Source organism: Prinia subflava, chromosome 1 (genome assembly GCF_021018805.1).
Source record: "Prinia subflava isolate CZ2003 ecotype Zambia chromosome 1, Cam_Psub_1.2, whole genome shotgun sequence".
NCBI lineage: Eukaryota > Metazoa > Chordata > Aves > Passeriformes > Cisticolidae > Prinia > Prinia subflava.
Genome location: NC_086247.1, coordinates 135,864,634 through 135,883,873, shown reverse-complemented (window position 1 = coordinate 135,883,873; position 19,240 = coordinate 135,864,634). Strand labels below are relative to the sequence as shown.

Below are 19,240 nucleotides of genomic sequence, written 5' to 3'. Positions count from 1 at the left end.
TCCATCTTCTCCAGAAGCGTATGGAGCTTTTCATGTCCCTCTCTGTTGCTTTCCCCGGAGATGGATCCCCATTCGTGCCGGACACAAAAGCGCTGCTTGGAGCTGCAGGCAGCTGAACCAGGGCGGAAAATTTGGTCGGATGAAGGCAGAAAAACATCCTTTTCCAGCCGGCACAGACCGCTCCCGCCTCTATCCTTGACCAGATTGCTTGTTGAACAAGCTCAGGAAAACGCAGCAGACTTCGCCTTTATCCCTCCATCTATATAAACGCAACGTCGGATAATGAAAAGATTTCCCTTACGTGTACCGAGAGGAGGGAATTTCAGGGAGAGTATCAGGGAAAACTTAGGTACATGTGAAAGGAAAACCTGTCACTATGTATATGCAAAGGAAAATATTGTGAAACCGGGAAGGCTGACATAGCAGCTTCACAAGTAGAACACCAAGATGCTATCTTTGATCGTCCTCCCAGTTGTGCTTAGCAGTATATACGCATCGCTGTGCCATCTGCGCAGGGCCAGCAGCAAAACAAGAGTTTCACATGGCAGCACAAACATCCTCGGCGGCTTTTGCACCTCGGCAAGAGAGCTACTAGAGCGTTTGTTCTTGTTCAGACAGGAGATGGCAAATTGGGAGATGTCGAAAATACTCTAAAAGCTTAGTAAATCTCGAAGGGAAATGTCCAGCTCCTGTTTCACTGCCGAGTGCTGCACGGGCAGCACTCCACAAAGACCGAGAATATCTCCGTATTGAGCGTAGCAGGGATTAACTGCTATTTCGAGTAAAATTAAGCACATTTGGATCTGTGTGCTAACCTACGAGCTTCTGCTGTCAGTTCAGTGCTGGGTTTGGGGTGAAATAATTCAACCAGTACAGTGTGATTCACTCATGTAGCTGAGGGAATCGTGCCAAGATAGACATTCAGTCGCATTGAGAGATATCTTTACATTAAAACGTATTTAGTTCTACTGAGGCTTTAAAAAGCAATCCAGAGCAGCACAGGCAGAACATGGCACTTGCCACCACAAAAATCACATCCTTCCCTTCCCGGACAGTGCAGTTTAACAGGGGCTAAGTTTGAACAGACAGGAGGTAAAGCCTGTGCCTGACTGGGATGTGAGGATGCACCATTTGCTTATTTTCAATAATAAATCAGGGTCAAATAAGGAACAGCAAATGTTTTCAAGACAGGCAACCCAAACTAATCACTACAGTTTCTAGGTGGGTTTTTTCCCCCTTTGTTATTTTAGCATGCTATACTGTACTGTTCACCAATATCTTTGGTACACACAGAAATACTTCCCATGAGAACAAGATGTTTGTCCTTTAACACCACATTATCAACAGAGGTAATTTGCTACTTTTCAATGAATTATCCCTTTTATTTGTTTATTTCTTTGATCAGCTATAAATGAAAGTTATTTGTGTATATAAAACTGAAGTTTTTACTGTTGAAATTGAACTGTACATGTTTACTACAGGAAAAAATATCAACTCTTGTTTAACAAGACATATACATCAATAAGCAATAACCTTGTGGAGGATTTGCAATCACCTGGTCTATAAAAACAAGCAGGACAAGTAACAGCAATTTATATGCAAAAGTAATGATTTAATGACTATAAGCAAGACAAAGCAATAAGAATTGTGCTTCTTTTGCAGACTGGAGACAATGAAATGTTTAACTACAATTTTTCCGTACAAACATGAAACAATATCCATATAGAATAAACACCCTCACAAATGTATAACTGATGGGTGATGAACACACACAAAGTTCGACCAAAGCAAAGCACAAACTGAAAAGTGTTCTGGACTGTTCATATTTTATGGTGGAAAAGTTCCTCCTATTGAAAAAACCCCACCCTTAGAAGCCTCTAATAAAATGCACCTACTTGCAGGCCATTAAAGAGAAGGCATTCTCCACAATTTATTGGAAATATTAAAGTACCAGTTAAATTTTAATGAAGTTAGTACTGTACCATATACATATATATTAAAACAAATTTAGATAAAATGCCTTCATCCAGCCACTTGCTGGTTCCTTAAGATTTATATCAAATAGTTTATGGCTTCTGTAATGATTCCATGTGCTTTTAAAAACACAGTCCCACCACACCAAATAATAAAAAGGTAATCAAACAGGTCTAAAACTTCCACGTCCCTTGATTTCTTTTTTTTTCACTGTATCACTTCAACATTTGATTAAGTAAAAATATTCCACTTGGAAGGAAAAAAAAAAAAAAAAAAAGACAAAGCAAGTAAAATCCTTTTAAGATTGCCAATTGCCTCCAGGTTATCAGAGACTCGAATGTGCTTTCCCAATACTGTAGCTCTCACACACAACGTGTTTCTTGCAGTATGAGCAAAGCTCAAACAGGCGGCATCTGCAAGGGTCGAACTAGTTTAGAAATTTAACAACCATATCATGAGTGCATGAAACACAATATTTTCTTTATAGTATTTATAAATATATCATACAATACTGTTTCCTGTTATGTCATATACCAATATGGCATTGTACAATAAGCATAATGCCATCTGATTCTTACAAAAGCGAATCATTTAAACAAGTCAGTAAATAAAACGGTAATACCCGCTTTTAGGCATACAGATTGTAAAACTGAAGTTTACTTTTCTTTTGATCGGTTCTGCGCAGCAACAGAGAAGTAAAAGATGCAACATAAGAATCAAAATGGCTAATACGCAAAAATTGTTATTCACAGTGACATGGCTACATATATGCATTTTTCTATGCATATTCTTTCAATTTTGTTGGATTTCAAGATGAAAAAGCACTTGCTTTCTACAGGTTCACAAAACAGTATAAGAACAATAACAATCGAAGAGAACGCAATGGAGGAGTTAGTCTGGATTAACAAACTACTTCCCAAGATTTGTATTGACTTCTGGAGACTCCTGGCTCCAGATGATGGGGACAGAAACAACTCCACATCATTCAGAACAGGTGAAGGTGTAACTTTTGTTTGCTTCCCAGTCCTCTGAAAACAATTTACATTTCAAACTTTCGTTTCCATTAACGTCCATCCTGAATGTCACCTAGTCCGCCTTTTATAGCCAAGTTCAGTGTTACTACAAAAGAAAGCAATTTGGATGATAGTCACATGGATTAGCATCTATAAAGCTGTAATGGCATGGAAAGATCTATATAAAGGAGGGGTGAGGGTGGTAGCCTGGTTGGCACATCAACCAGATGAAGTGGCTGAGGAGCCGTTTATTGATGTTTTCCGAGCTCTGTTGGTAAAGGAGGACTGGTGGTTACTGCTGGGGCTGCTGCTGGTGCCATTCATCGTGCTGGAGATGTGGGGGAACTGGGGGTGAGGAGACTGGACTGGTGTGCTGGGGCTGGGCAAACAGGAGGAGGTGGAGGGGATGCCTCCTGCCGGGCTGCTCGCCTTGTCGCTCCCAGAGTCACTTTCCAGCTCCCCACTGTTATTCAAGCCTTCCCTCTGGTGACTGATCTTCATCCTCTTGCAAGTGGGTCGGACCCGGTATTTCAGGGGCAGAGGCCCATTCTGCAAGGCAAAAGGGAGAGCCTGGTAAGTGCCCTGCCCAGGCCACGACCTGCCCCCTCCCGGGAGGCACACGGGAAACACTCACCCGCCTCCAGGTATAGATGTAGGCAATATCCATTAGGGTGTAATAGTCCTTCAGAGGCTCCTCTTCATACATCACATCGATCTGTTCAAGACACGAACCCTTGCATTAAGGAGCATCCAGGCATTCACCCCTAGCACATGACTGCTCTGAGGTAAAAATAGCCCCACTGTCACAGAAATCACAAATACATCAAGGTGCAATTTCTTAATGCTTTGGTATTTACAGCACTAAAAAAATTAGTGGCATCTCTTCAGACAGATATTTTAAAACAAACCAAATAACGTATGGCACACACCAGAAACACTTGGCTGTTACCACTTGCTGTGACTGGCTTTAAGGAGAAAATGAGTCCTACCAAAAGAAACCCCAAAAAACCCAAACAAACAAAAAATCCCTCTTTCCCCATGGGTACCTGGAAAGTGTTGGGTATATCCATCTTACTCCGCAGGAACTTTCTTAGATGCATCACTGTCATTGCTGCTGGGCAGCGCAAGTATCTTTTGTCATTCACCTAGTGGCACAGTAAAGAAAATCAGTTTACTGAGAATGAGCGATTACTCCCACCAATGTTGTATTCCAATGTTTCATGTTGGAAAAAGTGCACCTCACTAAATTATGAATTGTAATACAACAATGCCTGCTGTCTTAGAGGGCACATCACAAATAACTAGCAAATTACAGCTCTAGAGAAAGTAATATAAAATTGTAACTAAATACATATGTAAATATTTGTATTATATTAAATATCTTTTTAGGGTATATATGCAATACATATTATTTTAAAATAAATTATTAAATATTTTTCCCAAACTTTGACAAAAATCAGATTCTGCTTTAAAAATAATACTGCAGGTATTTTTAATTTTAAAAAGTTGCCTGCATATACAGCTGTATGAAAATGTTTTACCTCTTCTGTACCTAGGGCCATAATAGGAGTTGTGCTTCCTTTGTTCTAGACACACATAACCTATGTATTTTTCTCAGATACAGACCTGCCCAAAAGTTGTGTGTGTGTATGATATGTTTTCTCTGGAGTAAAGGAAAGTTATTTACCTCTTCCTTTGATTTTTCTTTCTCCTTATTTCCTTTTCGCTCCAGTCTGTGAGAAGAAATTAGACAATTACAAAAAATAATAAATACAGGTGCTATCAAACAGGTAAACATAAAATTTTGCCTTTCTGGAACTTGCCTATTCTGGTCAAAGAATTCAATGGATAAGCTTATTATCTCGTCGTCTGTTATAATTCTTTTGTCTTCATCAGCCACTTCTCCCCTGTCTTCATTAGAGCCATTGGCAGCTGCACAGAAATTTCCACAATAATTTACATTTTGAAATTCAAATCAGGAAGAATTGCAATTCTCAGTAACAAGAAAAAAAGTCTTCACAGTAAGATAATGAATGAAAGCTACCTGACTGTTAAAACAATAAACTTTTATTATGCTGACTTCACTTCTTAAAATTCTGTGACGGTAATACATCACTTGTAAGTTAAGAAGGAAACAGTAAAACATCTAGCTCAATGCTACACATATTAGAGTTGTGAACGAGAAGCTTTTACCATCAGCCGACGGATGAGCAGCATAAAAATCCCTTCTTCTTTTCATTTCATCTAGATGGAAAAGCATATATTTTTCTTTTAGTAGTTACTCTGTAACTCACGGTATTGATATAGGATAGTGGCTCTGGTTTTGTTTTTCTGCTCTTAATAAAATACCTGATTTAACTACTTACTTTTGAAAAGGCCTGGTACTAGCTTGTATACAATATCTTGGAGAGTTTTATCCGACCTGAAAAAATAACAACCCCACAACATCAAATTAAGCAGATGAAGCAACATTTTAATCCAAATGGCAGCTCCTCACTTATCAACTTTCACAACAATGGGGCATCTTCTACAAAGTGGTAGGTCAGTCATAAAAAGTTAACTTACAGGACTTTGTAATCAAACTAACTCTGCTCTAAATACCACTCTGAACCAAAACTCACCCGTGTTACCACAACTCAAAAAGAACTCCCTCAGACTGAAGAAAAGCCTTAAAATCTACATGTCCCCACTAGAAAGTAAAGAGAGCAAAATGCATTGCTGGCAACAAAAAGGTTTCTGAAAGGCAAGTGATATTTTAAAGGCTTTTGCCTCTTAGTTTGGAAAGTTGCAGCAGGAGTTTTCATGACTAGGAGCTGTGGTTGGAGTGATGCAAGTCTTGGAGGTACAGAAAGTAGAGGCAAGAACTGTCGGGGTGGTACAGGAGAATGGGGGAGAGGGAAGAGGCATCAATGATTGGTGCATGCTAAAATAGACCAACAAAAACTTTCTGTCTCACATACAGAGGCATCTTCAGTTTCAATCAATGAAGAAACTCCAAAGAGAGCACATACACACGAAGTAGTTTGTAAATTGACAAGCCTTTTCAGATTTAAATTGCAGACCAAGAGATAACATTGACACCGACTATTGCTGATCTCCCCATATAAAGCAAAATGAGACATGCAGTGTGCACTTTGCAACTTTCTCCTACCTTATATTCAAAAGCGGTCGAGTTTTGTGAACTTGGACATCACAGATAGGACAATACTTGCTGGTCTCCAAGTAACGCACGATACAGGTCTTACAGACTGTAAGTCAAACACCACAGGCTTTTAGTGATGCTCCTAGGTGCCGCTCAGATGTGCATAGATAAAGGTGCGATTTTCTAAACTATGCAAGCTAGAGCAAATCGTCCATTGTCAGCAACACGCTGCTTAAGCTAAACAACTACCCAAATAAGCTGCAATTACCATGAAAAGGAGACGCTTATAGTACATATATTATTACTTTAACAAAGACCGCAGGGCCGTTCTCAGAAAATCTCCACCGCGGTTGGAACACCTACTTCCCCTCCCGTCGGGGAGGAGGAGGGCATCGGTCCCGACCCCCTCGGGGGGTTTGGGCTTGGGAGGAATTTTTTTTTTTCTTATGTGTTCCCGGGATGCCGGGAAAGGAGGGAAGCGGCTGGGGAAAAACGCGGAGCGCCCGGTTGTACTTACAGGAGTGGAGGCACTCTATGATGGTTGTTGCATCAATGAAGTACCCGCCGCAGAGCACGCACATGAGATGGGGGTTTAGCTCGGTTATTTTGATTCTGGTTGTTCGGTGCATTTTGGCGTGGCGAGGAGCGGCTCTGAAAGACACACACACACAGAGGACGGGTCAGCGGGGACGAGCGCGGTGGAGTCCCAGGTGCCGCGGTCCGGCGCATCCCTTTCCCCCGTGCATCGCATCGCATCCCCCGGCGCAGAGGAAGACCAAGCGGGGAAGACGAAGGCGGCGGCGGCGGCGGCGGCGCGGGGCCGGGCGGCGGGCAGGGCAGGTCCCGAGGCCGGCGGGGCGTCCCCGCACCGCACCGCCCCGGGCCGGCCTTGGCGCAGCCCCGCGGAGGAGCGGCGGTTCCGCGGCACCTACCGCGCCGTTCCCGGCGGGCACGGGCTGCTCCCGCGGCGCGGCGGCACCGGGCGGCTCGGGCTGCGCGGGCGGCTCGGCGGCGATGCGGCGGGGAGCTCCGGGGGAGACACGGCGGGCACCGGGCTGCCGGCGAGCAGCACAAAGGGGAACCAGCGCCTCCCGGTGCGGCTGCCCTGGCATTTCCGGAGCGCGGGGAGGGGCGGCGGGGGGAGGGACGGAGGGGGGGGACACACGCACCTCGGAGCGGGGCCGGGCACCGGGGCGGCGGGGCCGGCCCGCCGGGGGGGTCCGGGCGGCTGCCGCTGCGGCTCGGTGCCGATCCGGATCTGCTCCGCTCTCCGAGGGGGTTGCTATAGCAACTTACACTTACACTTGGCATCCTGCCACCGCTGGGAACACACGAGAGCCGGGCGGGGGGCGGCCGGGGGGGCGGGCCGGGCCGGGCCGGGCCGGGCCAGGGGGTGGGACGCGGGGCCCGGGGGCTGGCGGAGGGGGTGGAGGAGCCGAGGAGCCCGCGGGGGTCTGGGAGCCCGGCTGCGAAGGGAGGGGAGGGGGAGGGCGGGAGCGGCCCGGGTGGGGTCGGGTGCCACAACCCGGAGGGTGCCCGGGCGCGGTGCGGGGCAGCCCGGGCGGCGGGGGCGGCCCCGGGCTTTGGGGTCTCAGCCTGGCGGAGGCGAGTGCCAGAGGCTCCTCCCGAGCCTCGGCCATTTCGGATCCTCTCAGGGGCCTCTCTCCACGTCGACTCGGTGCGAGGAGCTGGTCTGAGATAGCTCCTCTCCCCCTCCGCTCCCTCCCTCCGGCGAGCAGAACCGCGCCGCGCTCCCGGGGACCGAGCCCCCTGCACCGCCAGTGGGGTGCCGAGCTCCAGCTCCCGCTCCATCGCGCCGGCATCTCCGCTCCCTCCTTTTCTGCTTTCCTCACTTTTCTCCTTCCTACCTTTCTCTCACCCCCAGCTCTTTTTCTTTCTCTTTCTTTCCTTCTCCCACCTTTTGACGCTTGTTTGAAAATCATCCCGCGGACGAGGCAAGCGCGGTGCAAAGTTTTGCAAAAGGTGTAAAGAGATTTGCATCACCAGAGTAAGGTGCTTGGACGGGACAAAACAAGTCTCCGGATCCTTGAGCAGCCCCCCTTTTCAGCAATAAAGCACACCACGAAGGGAGAAAAAACCCAAACCGACTTTAAACGGTACATTAGTGACAACATGCGAAGGACCATGTGACCAGATCATTCCTAAAGCTAAATCAACACCTTGTCAACACAATGCAGAGACAAGAGTGAAAAACAAATGTCATTTTCATAGTCTGAAACCCATAAAACCCCATCGGATGTACTGGCACCAACGCTAGATGCACACACACTATTTAAAATGAGAGGGAATAACAGATAAAGGGAAAAGCACACAGAGGGGGAAAAACCCTGTCAGCCACGTCAATTGTAGAGTAAATTATTTTCTGTCAACCAGATCCTGAAAAATGTCATGAACTAACGTTGCTCCAGTCTAAGCTATTAATTTCCCCAGGTCAGTGCTCCCAGCACACCAGCTCCTGTTCTTGGACCCCTCTCCTCCCGAGGCAGAGCTTGCGAGCCACCTCTCACTGCAGCACCGTATGCTCAAGATGCGAGCAGCCACTCGCAAACTTCAATGGTAGGCAGCGGGGAAGGAAGGACAAAAAAAAAAAAAAAAAAAAAAAAAAAAAAAAAAAAAAAAAAAAAAAAAAAGGCAACACACTAAGCTTTCTAAAAGCTTTGAACGTCAGCCAAACTGACCAGGACAGGGGTACAATATTCGTCAGAAGTGTGCACAGCGCCAACGAGCGACCCCGACCAGGAAACTTCTCTTGTTGCTGCAGGAGAACCCTCGAGTGAACAGCAAATAAAACTCCCCAACATCAAACCATAGCCAGCCAGCACAAAGAAAAGCAAAGTTCCAGAAGCACCAAGCCCGACTAGGTCCCCAAAGCTGTTCCCAGCACCGTGCGGGAAAGCAAGACCCCCGCTGCATTGTACTGCGGTTTAAATGTCGCTTCCAGGGTCCCTGACCCTCCGCTTCTTCCTTTTAAACTGATACCGAGGTTTTGCTTTTCCCAGAAAAGGCAGAGACGGAGTTTCTGCATGCCTTTCTGAAGAACGCAGCACCCTGAAGCCGGCGGCTCTGGAGTCCCCTTAGGTACTTACACACGGACAGGCTGCTCTCACGGTTCTGTGTTTTATTTCTTCAAGTCACTACCTTATAATTCATAAATATCTAAACCAAAAAACAACAGCAACAAAAACCCCAGCAGTGACCGAGGTCACACAAGTCGGCTGACCGAAAATTCCTTCCCAGCCCTGACAGACTGGGACAAACCTTTCAAGACATTAACGCGTTTATTTCACGCAGGCGTAGCCTCTTCCTAAATGGAGGGGGATTAAATTCAACCGTGAAACCTGTTTTGTCGAAGCAACCTCTAAATGCAGATTATTTATTGCCCAAAGTTAAAACATTTTCAACGTCCTATGAGCTATCTTGAAAACCAGTGATTTTCCCCAGCGAGCTGAACTAGGCACCTAACTTCTCCCCAAAAGCCACCCGCACAGGCACACGCGTGTCTGTGCCTGCGGGGATGTAACATGAACGCAGCACATTTTACTACAGCAGCCTGAGTTTAACATCTTGGTACGAGGGAAACCCTTTCAGATGTTTTTTCTGCTCCTGCTGATCGCACGGTGAATGCCAACACTTCACAGAAATACAAACAGCCTCTTAGCCAGGACAATATATATTTACACATTGACACATGGAACAACTAAACGTAAAATATATGTGGATAATACCCGCTAGAAGTAAACACTGCCAGCCAACCGATTATACAGAGGCCTTAAACAAGTTATGTCAAAATGAAGAAAAACAGAAGTGCATTCTCCTGCTAAGAATCAGCAACATTATTAAAAATCCATAAAGGCAATAAGCTATCAAACCTTGCTCGACAGGTCTCCAAGAGAAAATACATACATAAAAAATAGAAGCATGGCTCGGATAGGTTTGTGTACTTTGTACCCATCTCCTCTCAGAAAACTCTCATAAAGAATAAAGCAGCCTTCATTCCACATCTTCACCCATTATCAGCCAGTGCCATTTGTACTATCGAGCCTGTTATTACTCTTTCGCTTAAGAATGGCCGCATATGTTCTAAAGGAGGGGACAGTGGCTCTTTCAGAGGAGGCACACGAACCTCAAGTGTCTCTGTGCAAGTCGCTGCAGAGAGACAAGACCTGAATATTGGCAACAGAGTGCAAAAGGACCCCAGTCTCTTAAATCACCTCCCTGGGACTAAGCATAAGATACAAACTATCTATTCTAAAAAATACACTAAAATGCTAGTTTTGTAATATCTAAGTGATCAGGTAGGTCAAGACTTCGTGTCTCTGGCAAAGTGCAACACAACTCTCAGTTTCCAGGACGGGCTGCACAGAGTCACTCAAAGTAGTTTTATTGGACTGTACTTTACGTCCCTGGTCTTAGGGACAGTCCCAAAACAGAAGCTGCTCTCATCACTACAGACTACGCAAAAAAAATCTTTTAGCGCCAGGCTTGCAAAGGGGCACACATGCCCAGATTTACTTCAACTTCTCTGGAGAGTGGAGGAGTGAATCAAAGTTTTCAGAGGCTGAAAAGTTACTCCCTCACTTTTATGGAAATGCGACTTTTTTCCTGCTTATTTTCACCTGATTATTTGCAAATGTTTACAGCAAACACACAGAAACATCCCGCTTTATATATTGCCAAGGCCATTCAATTATAAAAACATAACACCAACAACTTTCAAGTGCTGCCCAAAAGCAGCACGAGGAGCCCACTCGTGACATCTTTAAGATCTGACAAAGGATTTCATGTAAATTTTCCCTTCCTAGGCTCAGGGAAAAAAAAAATACCAGCCAGAGAAAAGAAATTCACACACACCACCCCCCCTCCGCGTCCCGCAGACACATCACCTTTGCTCCAAAGGCTCCAGCAAACCGCTCGCCCCAGCTCCCCAAGACCGCATTAAAAGTGCTACCCTTACCCCCCAAAAAAGTTCTTTCTCGGCGTCGACCACCCCTTGCCTCTCCTAGTAGGCACAAACCCCTAAAGTTCAGCATTTAGAGCAGAAATGTAAGAGGAGACATTGGAAACAACTGGGAACCGCCATCTTACAACCCATCCAATTTCACAGAAGTACTTGTCCAACTTAAGTTAATAACATTTTCTGCTGGGTGCCCCGGCGCCTAACAACCCCCCCAGGAGGATCGCTACCCCCCGCTGGCTCCGTCCCTATAAAATGGGTGCGTTATCTGACATTTTAAGCCCCCCCAGACACATTTCTTTCGGGGAGGACTGAAATCACTTGACCCAGGCAGCTCCAGATTTCACGAACGTCCCTGTTTAATCAAAATCTGCCTTTAAACAAAGGGCGCTCGGGCCGGGCTAGCAGCAGGGTCGGGAAATATAAATATTCTCCTCGGGGGCCATGTGCACAGAAAGGTTTTAGGGGGCGTCTGGAGAAAGAAAGGAACTAAAATTTGCAAATGTGGGTGCGTAACGCGAGCGAGTGCACAGGCTGCTGCTGCTGCGTGTCTGTATGTGTGTGTGTGGCTAGAGCAGCCTGTCAGCGCTTTTCCCATACGGAGAGCTCGGGGGACACCTAGGCGCCCCTTTGCAGCCCCCAAACCGGCCGAAAACCGCCGCCGAGCCCCCTTCGCCCCCCGCCCTCGGTAAGACGACACCTCGCTTCATACGTACCCGGAAAACGGAGCCGGTGGGTGATGATCGGAGCGGCCAAAAAAGACAATGAAAGTTAAAAGTCGTTCAGCAGAAAATGAATGTGAGCCAAGCGGCCATCTTGAAATGAACTGCAGACGCTGTCAATTGCAATAAGCTTATTGCCGCCGCCGCCGCTGCGCTCCGCTCATTTTAGTTACAGAACGCCCGGGTCTCCTCCGCTCCTCGCGGGCCCTTCTCGCTCGCTCCCTCGCTCTCTCGCTCCCTCCGAGTTGGCCGCCCGGGCGGCTCAGGCGCTGCGAGCGCACAGTCTCCCCGGTCCGGATGGGTCCTCTCTCCACCAGCCCATTGTCTCTCCCTCTGCCCCCCGCTCCGCCTCGCGGCCTCTCTCGCGTTCCTTCTTTTATTATTATTGTTATTATTACGAGTATTATTGTTGTTGTTATTTCATAGTTGGTGGCGGGGACCCGGGGAGGGAAGGAGGGCGGGCGGGCGGGCGGGCGGGCGGGCGGGAGGAGGGCGGAGGAGGGAAGAATGCAACGCTGAAGGCACACAGTGGAAACTGACACCGTCCCCAAAATGGCTCGGAGTTCGCCCGCCCCGCCAGCGTCACGTGGGGCGCCTCATTCCTTAAGGGCGGCCTGGGAATTAGCGGCGCTGCCGCCGGGGCCCGGCAGCCTCCCCGTGACCCAATCCCGCAACCCGGCCGCCTCCTCCCCCTCCGCCTCCCCCCTCCCTCCCCCGCTTCTCCCTCCCCTCCCCCGCCCGCCACCCCCTCCCTTCCCTCCCTCCCTCCCTCTCTCCCCTCCCCCCGGCCCTGCACGCGCTCGCCCGCGCGCCGCCGATGCCTCCTTTTCCTCCTTTTCCTCACCGCCCGCCCCGACCCCCGGCCCCGCTCGGCGGCTCCCGCCCGCCGCAGCCGCGGCGCCTCCCGCGCTCCTTCTCCGCCCTGCCGCGGCTCTCCTTCGGCCGCTGCGCTCCCCGCTCTCGCCCCGCGGCCCCCGCCCTGCCCTCCCCATCCTCTCCGCGCCGCAGCCCGCACGCCCGCCGGCCCCACACGCCGCCCGCCCCCTCAGCCGCGGCTCCCTCCGCGCACTTGTTGCGCGCTCCCGCCCCGCGCGCCCCGTCCCGCCGCGGAGGGAGCCCCGCGCGGACCCGCGCCGCGGCCTCGCGCCTCCGCCACCGCGTGCGCGCTGCCGCGCGCCCCTCGTCCCGCGCGCCCGCCCGGGGCCGCGCGGAGCCGCCGCCGTCGAGGCCACGCGTCCCCTCGAGCGCCGCGCGGGACCCGCGGTGTCCCCACACCCCGCGGGCGGGACGGGCAGCCGCCGGAGCGGGAGGGAGGGAACCGCGGAGACCCTCGCGGTGCTCGCCTCCGGCGAGGATAAGACGCCGCCAGCCGCTGGAGGAAAAAGCCCCGCTCCGCGGCGAGGGGCCGGCCGCCACCGCCGCCGCGCATTCTCCGCGGGGCAGCTCGCCCTCGCCGGCAGGTGCGGACGGACCGCGCCTCGGAGTCCCTCCGCACCTGCCGGCGGGAGCGAGCGGCTCCGCGGAGACCGGCGGTGCCGGGCACGGCCCGAGGCGAGCGGGAGATGCTGGGAGCAGCCGCACCGTCGAGCCGGAGCCGCCACCCGGCTCCGTTCCGCGGACTCTGACGGCTTTCCGTGAGGCGCCCCGGGTCCACGAGATTAAACCGAATCCTTTCTTGCCCCCCGCGCCGGGGTCCAGCTTTTCCTCGTAGGAGAGATGTAAGGTCGGCTGGAAATGACAAAGCGCGGCGGGCGATTTAGCAAACGCGCCGGAGCCGCGGCACGGGAGAAGGCGCTTTTGCCTCGCTGAGCCGATCCACCGTTCAGCATCTTACTTTTAGGTACAGCTAATTCATCCACAGAAATTGCACAACAGGCGCGAATTAACTTTTATTAGATCACAGAGGGGAAAAAAAGCAGTGACAGTTGTAAAAATATACAAAATAAGATAGAAGGAATACTTTGATGACACGACAGTTCAGCAAATACTTAACAAGAGTTAATAAAAAAAAATTACATGAGCGAGGAATATCCAGTGCAGGCATAAAAAAGTGGTTTTGCTTAATTCCCATTCAAGGACTTAAAAAAACCCCAGTTTGCATCAAGAGATGAAAGACATTTGTCATTTAGGAGACACTTAGGAAGGAGAGTGCTTGAGGAGGCTGACACCTTCCTTCAATCACATTTGAGTTGCTCGTTCTAGACTTTTTGCAGCATCTTTTAGCTTTCCCACTAAGTCCTAAGAGATGAAACAGAGTCTTAGAATAAGTATATTTTTAAAAGGTCAGCTAGAAGAATGTAATATTTTTTTTATACAGAGACACAAGCGAAACTAACACCTTGTAGCACAAAGAAGTGTTGCAACTGATGACCAATGCGAGCAAATAATTAAATAGCTCTGTATTTTACAATGTAGTCAGAAAAGTGGAAACTGAAGGAAAACACTTTTTAAAATGTATTTTCTCCTAAAATAGATCATTTCTCTTAACACATAGGTTTTATTGATATTGCCACAATGGCTAATGCTGACATTTGCTTCAGGCTTTGAAGTACTACACGGATTTCTAAAACACTGGAAATATTTTGAGTGCAATTTTGTACTAGGACCATTCTCCAGCCAAAGCACATCAGATTTCACTATGCCAGCAAACCGACTAGAAACACTCATTACTGACAAAAGGACCACTTCTGAGACACATTTAAAAAGAGGAGGTGTAAACCTTAAGTTTTAATATCTTGCTTTTCCTCTCCCACCAAGCCCTCTTCCCGATCCTCCACAGTTTGGTCACTTCCAAGCATTACAATACCTCTATTGTTCAGTTACACATTTAAATCGCTAAACAAAGATCAACGTTTGTTTCAGGACATTTCTTACATGTCATTAACACCACTGAAGAGCCTTCAGTTCCTTCTCTATTTTTAATCATGACACATTTAAATCACTGAACTAGCCTCTTTAATCACTTCTCTAAAGCACGGGAAATCAGAGTTTCAGAAAGTGATGAGTTTCCTCCCACATCTACATACGGATTACAGTTATGAAAACAGACAAAATATTTATGCACGTATGTAAAACACTCCCCACACAACTAAATTCAGTTACTTTGCAACTTTATTTGAAAAGACAGTAAAAATACACTTGCATGACTTCTATGGAAAATTCTCTTACCCTCCCTGTACTGGATTTTTTTTTTTAGTAATATTGTATATATTTTCACTTTGATTGGCAAGCTGTTAAAAACATGTACAACCACAATTGGGGTCAAGCACAGAATGATGAAGGAAACAAGTACCTGTAATTGCTCCATTGTACAACTGAAACTAACATCTGGGTGTGATCCTGAATCACTGTTCTGAAGGGGAAAAAAAGCAAAGAAACACCAATGTCTATTTTATTAAGAAAATATAATGAAATTGCATTTTTTCCTTTGAGGGTGCTGGGAGTACAGTACCTCTACGTTTAAAGTCACCAAATAGGAAGGCTGATAAGTTTTATGAAGTTGATTGTTCTAAATTAAAAACAAAGAACATATAAAAAAGCCAGGTCTCAGCATTAAAACAGACTAAAGAAACACCTTGATCTGTTAAAATTACCTTGATCTGATACTCCAAGCGCCAAGACACATCAGTTATGTGAAGAGGAGATCTGCCTATGCTGAAAGACACAACAGTTACAAGTTCCCTATGCTAAAAAAAAGAACATTTTCTCAACCTGTCCATCAATAAAGAACTTTTTCATGATCCTGGTAATGCTTCTTGGGAAGCTCTAGAAGGTTATTTTAGAGTAGAATTCCAAATTAAGAAAAGTTTCAACAACTGTTTTCTAGAGTTTGTTTAAAATGCACTTTATTTTTTATTAGAACAATATGACTTTAATCATCTAAACTATGCAGAAGTGTTTTCCAGGACAGTTTCAAACTAACTGTAAGTGAAACCATGCCTCTACTGAGTGACTGACCTACCTTCCCAATAGGATTTCCAATGCATCCTTGTTTTTCTGGAGCAAGACAAAAAAAAAAAATTGCTATGTTCAATAAATTCCTATGAAAGGAGAAAAATTAATATGTTAAAATTGGTTTAAAAACCTGATATTCGGTGCAAAATTGTTCTATTCTCTCTTTATCCAGTTTGCAGTCTTCCAGGCATGTGCTACGGGGGAAAAGAATTTATTAGTTTTCTGTTAACATCAACTTAGCATTACACTTTTAAGTAACAACAGCTAGAAAAATGGCGTAGCTTCGAAGTATGAGTACCTTATAGCAGATATGTCAGCTTTGTGTTTCCCTGCCTCCAGAATACACATTGCAGCCGCAGCATGGCAATGTTTTAATACTGTAGGGTCAATATCTTTCAGGTCTGGATCATCTAAAATAAATGAATTACTGATGACACACTTATTTGCCAAACCCCAGCACATGGTACCAAAGGCTGCTGCTCACCCTTTACCACAAAAACTTCAAAATGAAACACATGTGGTGTTTCAGAGCGAAAGGACAGAGCAAGTAGGCAAGGTGTGAGGAGGCGGAGGAGAAGGTGAGGGGCTGAAGCAGCGGCTGGGGCCAGCCGTACCAGGCGGGGCTGTGCGCGCTGAGCGCCCCGCCGCCTCTACATCTCCTTCCTACAAAAAAAAAAAAAAAAAAAAAAAAAAAAAAAAAAAAAAAAAAGAAGAAGAAGAAAGAAAGAAAGAAGGAAAACCTCCGTTTCCTCTGCGAGCCCCGGCCGCGATCCTCAGCAGCCTCTTAATGGCGAGGAGCGGGACCGGAGCCACCGGCCGGGAGGGGCTCCGGGACCGCCCGCCGCCCCCGCCCGGCACCGGCGGCTCCTCCGCCCGCGGAGGCGGCGGCGGGGTCATTAACACCGCAGGATTAATGGCACGGCCGCGCACCCCGTGCCGGGGCTGCCCTGGGACGGGTCCACTCGCGAAGCCCCTGCAGGGTCGCAGCGGTGTTCCCGCCTGCTTAGCCCAGCGCAGCCCGCGGACAGCAACGCGCGGGGGGACCCTGCCCGGCCCCTGTGCTCTGAGCAGGTCGGAGCCTTCATGAAGCAGGCGCGCATTGGCGGTGACACCCCGCGCAGCGGCACCCTGGAGCCGTCCGCGGGCAGGAGCCGCCCCGGGGGCGAGCGTGGGCAGCGCCCGCTCCGGCGCGGACACGCGAGCGCGCCCGCGGGGGCGGACGGAGCCCTGCGCCCGCCTGCGCGCCCCGCGGAGCGGCGCGGCCCGCACCGCCCCGCGCCTTACCCAGCCCGGCCTGCGGGTCATCCAGGAGGCTGCGGAAGGCGGCGCGGAGGAGCGCGGCGAACGGGCGGCGGGGGAAGCGGCGGGGGTCGCCCAGCAGCCGCCACCCGCCCTGCGCGTACGGCGACAGCTCCATTGTGGGCGCCGTGACCTTCGACACGCGCCCACGTGACGCGCGCGCAGCTGATCGCGGGCGCGAGGCGGGGCCGCCGCGGGGCGGGCGGGGCGCGAGCGGCGGAGGCGCCGGGGCTGGGGCCGGTGCCCGTGCCCGTGCCGGTGCCCGTGCCCGTGCCGGTGCCCGTGCCCGTGCCGGTGCCCGTGCCGGTGCCCGTGCCCGTGCCCGTGTCGGTGCCCGTGCCCGTGTCGGTGCCCGTGCCCGTGTCGGTGCCCGTGCCCGTGCCGGTGCCCGTGTCCGTGTCCGTGTCCGTGTCCGTGTCCGTGCCGGTGCCCGTGCCCGTGCCCGTGTCCGTGCCGGTGCGCGGCCGCGGAGCCCCGCGCGGGCCGCGCCTCCCCCCGCCCTGCCCCACCCAGCTCCGCCGCCGCCCTCTCCACGCGTGTCCCGAGTGTCGCCCCTCGCTCCCTGGGGCTCGGAGTGGGAGGCAGTGCTGTTTTCGCGGGAGATGCGCCACACAGGCGTGTTTGGGGTGTAATTAACTCTCAATGAATCCTAAAAATGCTCGTATCTCTTGAAATCCTAAAGCGCTTGTATCTCAATAGATGTCTCACGTGCATGTGTTGGTGTGAAGCTTTATAGCCCAAAAATGTGTTGCTGGCAATCTCAAATCCTCGGGAGCAGAGCCTTATCCCTGCGGTACAGGGAATCATAGAACCACTGAGGTTGGAAAAGGCGTTCAAAAGCGTCAGCTCCCACCCTCCACTGGCTGCCACCATGCCCACTCAACCATACCACAAAGTGCCACAGCCTACTCAGGTGTTTTGACATTTCCAGGGATGGTGGCTCCATCCCCTCCCTGGGGAGCCTGTTCCAATGCTTAACCACTCTTCCAGTAAAGAATGTTATTTTGCTTCTGAAACCTCTATGTATATAATCAGATAATCCCCCCCTCTCCCCATGGTTATAGATTTGCGTATCACACCACTTTTTTACCTATGGTTATGGCCAGCTGAAATGTGAGCTTACTAATAAATTAATTTTTTTTCCTGAAGTGATTTTCTAACCAGGATTGCTGTTGCATTTTGGCAAAAAGCTTTGCACGTTTTGACATAAAAAATAATTACAGATAGACAAAATAGCATTCTGTGGTGATTTAGGAAAGGTGTGTGACTGATGTCTGAAAACATTTCCATGAAAATCTAATAAATTCTTCACAAGATATTAACCTCTTATGTTAGCATTTTTTTCTTTAAGTCTGGAATCATTGCCATAATCCTCAAAAATACTAAAGTTTACTTAAGTACCTTAAACAATGAAATATTGTGTGGTTATATCTCAGCTAAGGACCAAATTAGGACTGATGTAATAAAAAAAGGTAAAGGCCTTAGTGTGCCAGATGAATCATGATGTATACAACCTTTGGAGTTCATGTACAGAAAATATTTTAGATCTCAGTTTTCTCTTTGTGTGTGTCTGTTCTGAATGGTCAAGAATGTTACTGTGTTACTTGGCATTCTTTATTGAACAAACATTTCCGCTGAACGTTTCTTAAAGGGAAATGCAATGCTAAAAGCTACTCAGCCTAAAAATATGAGTAGAAGCTAAAGGCCTTTGCCAGATTTATTATTTTAAAGTCATGTCAAAAAGAACAAAAAAATTAATTTCTTCTGAACTTTCATGGTAATTGACTGGTAGCTGATTTAATCGAAAAGCTGTTTGGAATTTTGTATCCATCACTCTCACTAATTACAATCTGCCATCTAAAAGCTTGGTCCAGCTTTAGAGGGCAGTTCCAGCTTTGTCCTAGTCCAGATAGTAAGATTAGACTTTATCACATCTCACCACAGCACCTTTTGTGTTTGTTTGAATCATGCTACATTTAAGATCATCCCTTAACTCCTTTCCTTTTTCTTTTTTTGTGATTTTAATATTTTTGTGACATTAATTAATTAGTATTTTCTGCAAACCTAGGCAGTGCTTGCACCTTCTTCAGTATGGATGCAGGCTATCAGAAGATTCTGCCTCCAGTTTCCTGCCTCCTGTGGGTTGTCTGGCCACTGTTTT

At 48.5% G+C, this 19,240-nt stretch overlaps 2 protein-coding genes across 4 annotated transcripts; both read right to left on the bottom strand.

The window, feature by feature from the left end:
* Positions 1 to 1,591: 1,591 nt before the first annotated feature.
* BMI1 (BMI1 proto-oncogene, polycomb ring finger) lies at positions 1,592 to 12,288 on the bottom strand. 3 transcript variants are annotated; one of them, XM_063413664.1, is made up of 10 exons: positions 11,821 to 12,288; positions 6,647 to 6,780; positions 6,139 to 6,235; positions 5,354 to 5,409; positions 5,181 to 5,231; positions 4,811 to 4,919; positions 4,675 to 4,720; positions 4,034 to 4,132; positions 3,622 to 3,702; positions 1,592 to 3,536 (listed from the first exon to the last, which is right to left on the bottom strand). In XM_063413664.1, exons 2-10 carry the CDS (start codon positions 6,756 to 6,758, stop codon positions 3,207 to 3,209), a joined length of 981 nt encoding a protein of 326 aa, XP_063269734.1. In that variant the 5' UTR covers positions 6,759 to 6,780; positions 11,821 to 12,288; the 3' UTR covers positions 1,592 to 3,206. The 3 variants fall into 3 exon arrangements, with proteins under 3 accessions (XP_063269734.1, XP_063269742.1, XP_063269750.1); XM_063413672.1 differs by lacking the exon at positions 11,821 to 12,288 and adding an exon at positions 7,299 to 7,411; XM_063413680.1 differs by lacking the exon at positions 11,821 to 12,288 and adding an exon at positions 7,062 to 7,237.
* A 1,402-nt stretch (positions 12,289 to 13,690) lies between these two features.
* COMMD3 (COMM domain containing 3) lies at positions 13,691 to 17,303 on the bottom strand. Its single transcript, XM_063413691.1, has 8 exons — positions 17,065 to 17,303; positions 16,079 to 16,190; positions 15,911 to 15,974; positions 15,788 to 15,822; positions 15,420 to 15,480; positions 15,278 to 15,334; positions 15,119 to 15,178; positions 13,691 to 14,064 (listed from the first exon to the last, which is right to left on the bottom strand). The coding sequence occupies exons 1-8, from the start codon at positions 17,195 to 17,197 to the stop codon at positions 14,005 to 14,007; spliced, it is 582 nt and encodes a 193-aa protein (XP_063269761.1). The 5' UTR covers positions 17,198 to 17,303; the 3' UTR covers positions 13,691 to 14,004.
* Between the last annotated feature and the right edge of the window lie 1,937 nt (positions 17,304 to 19,240).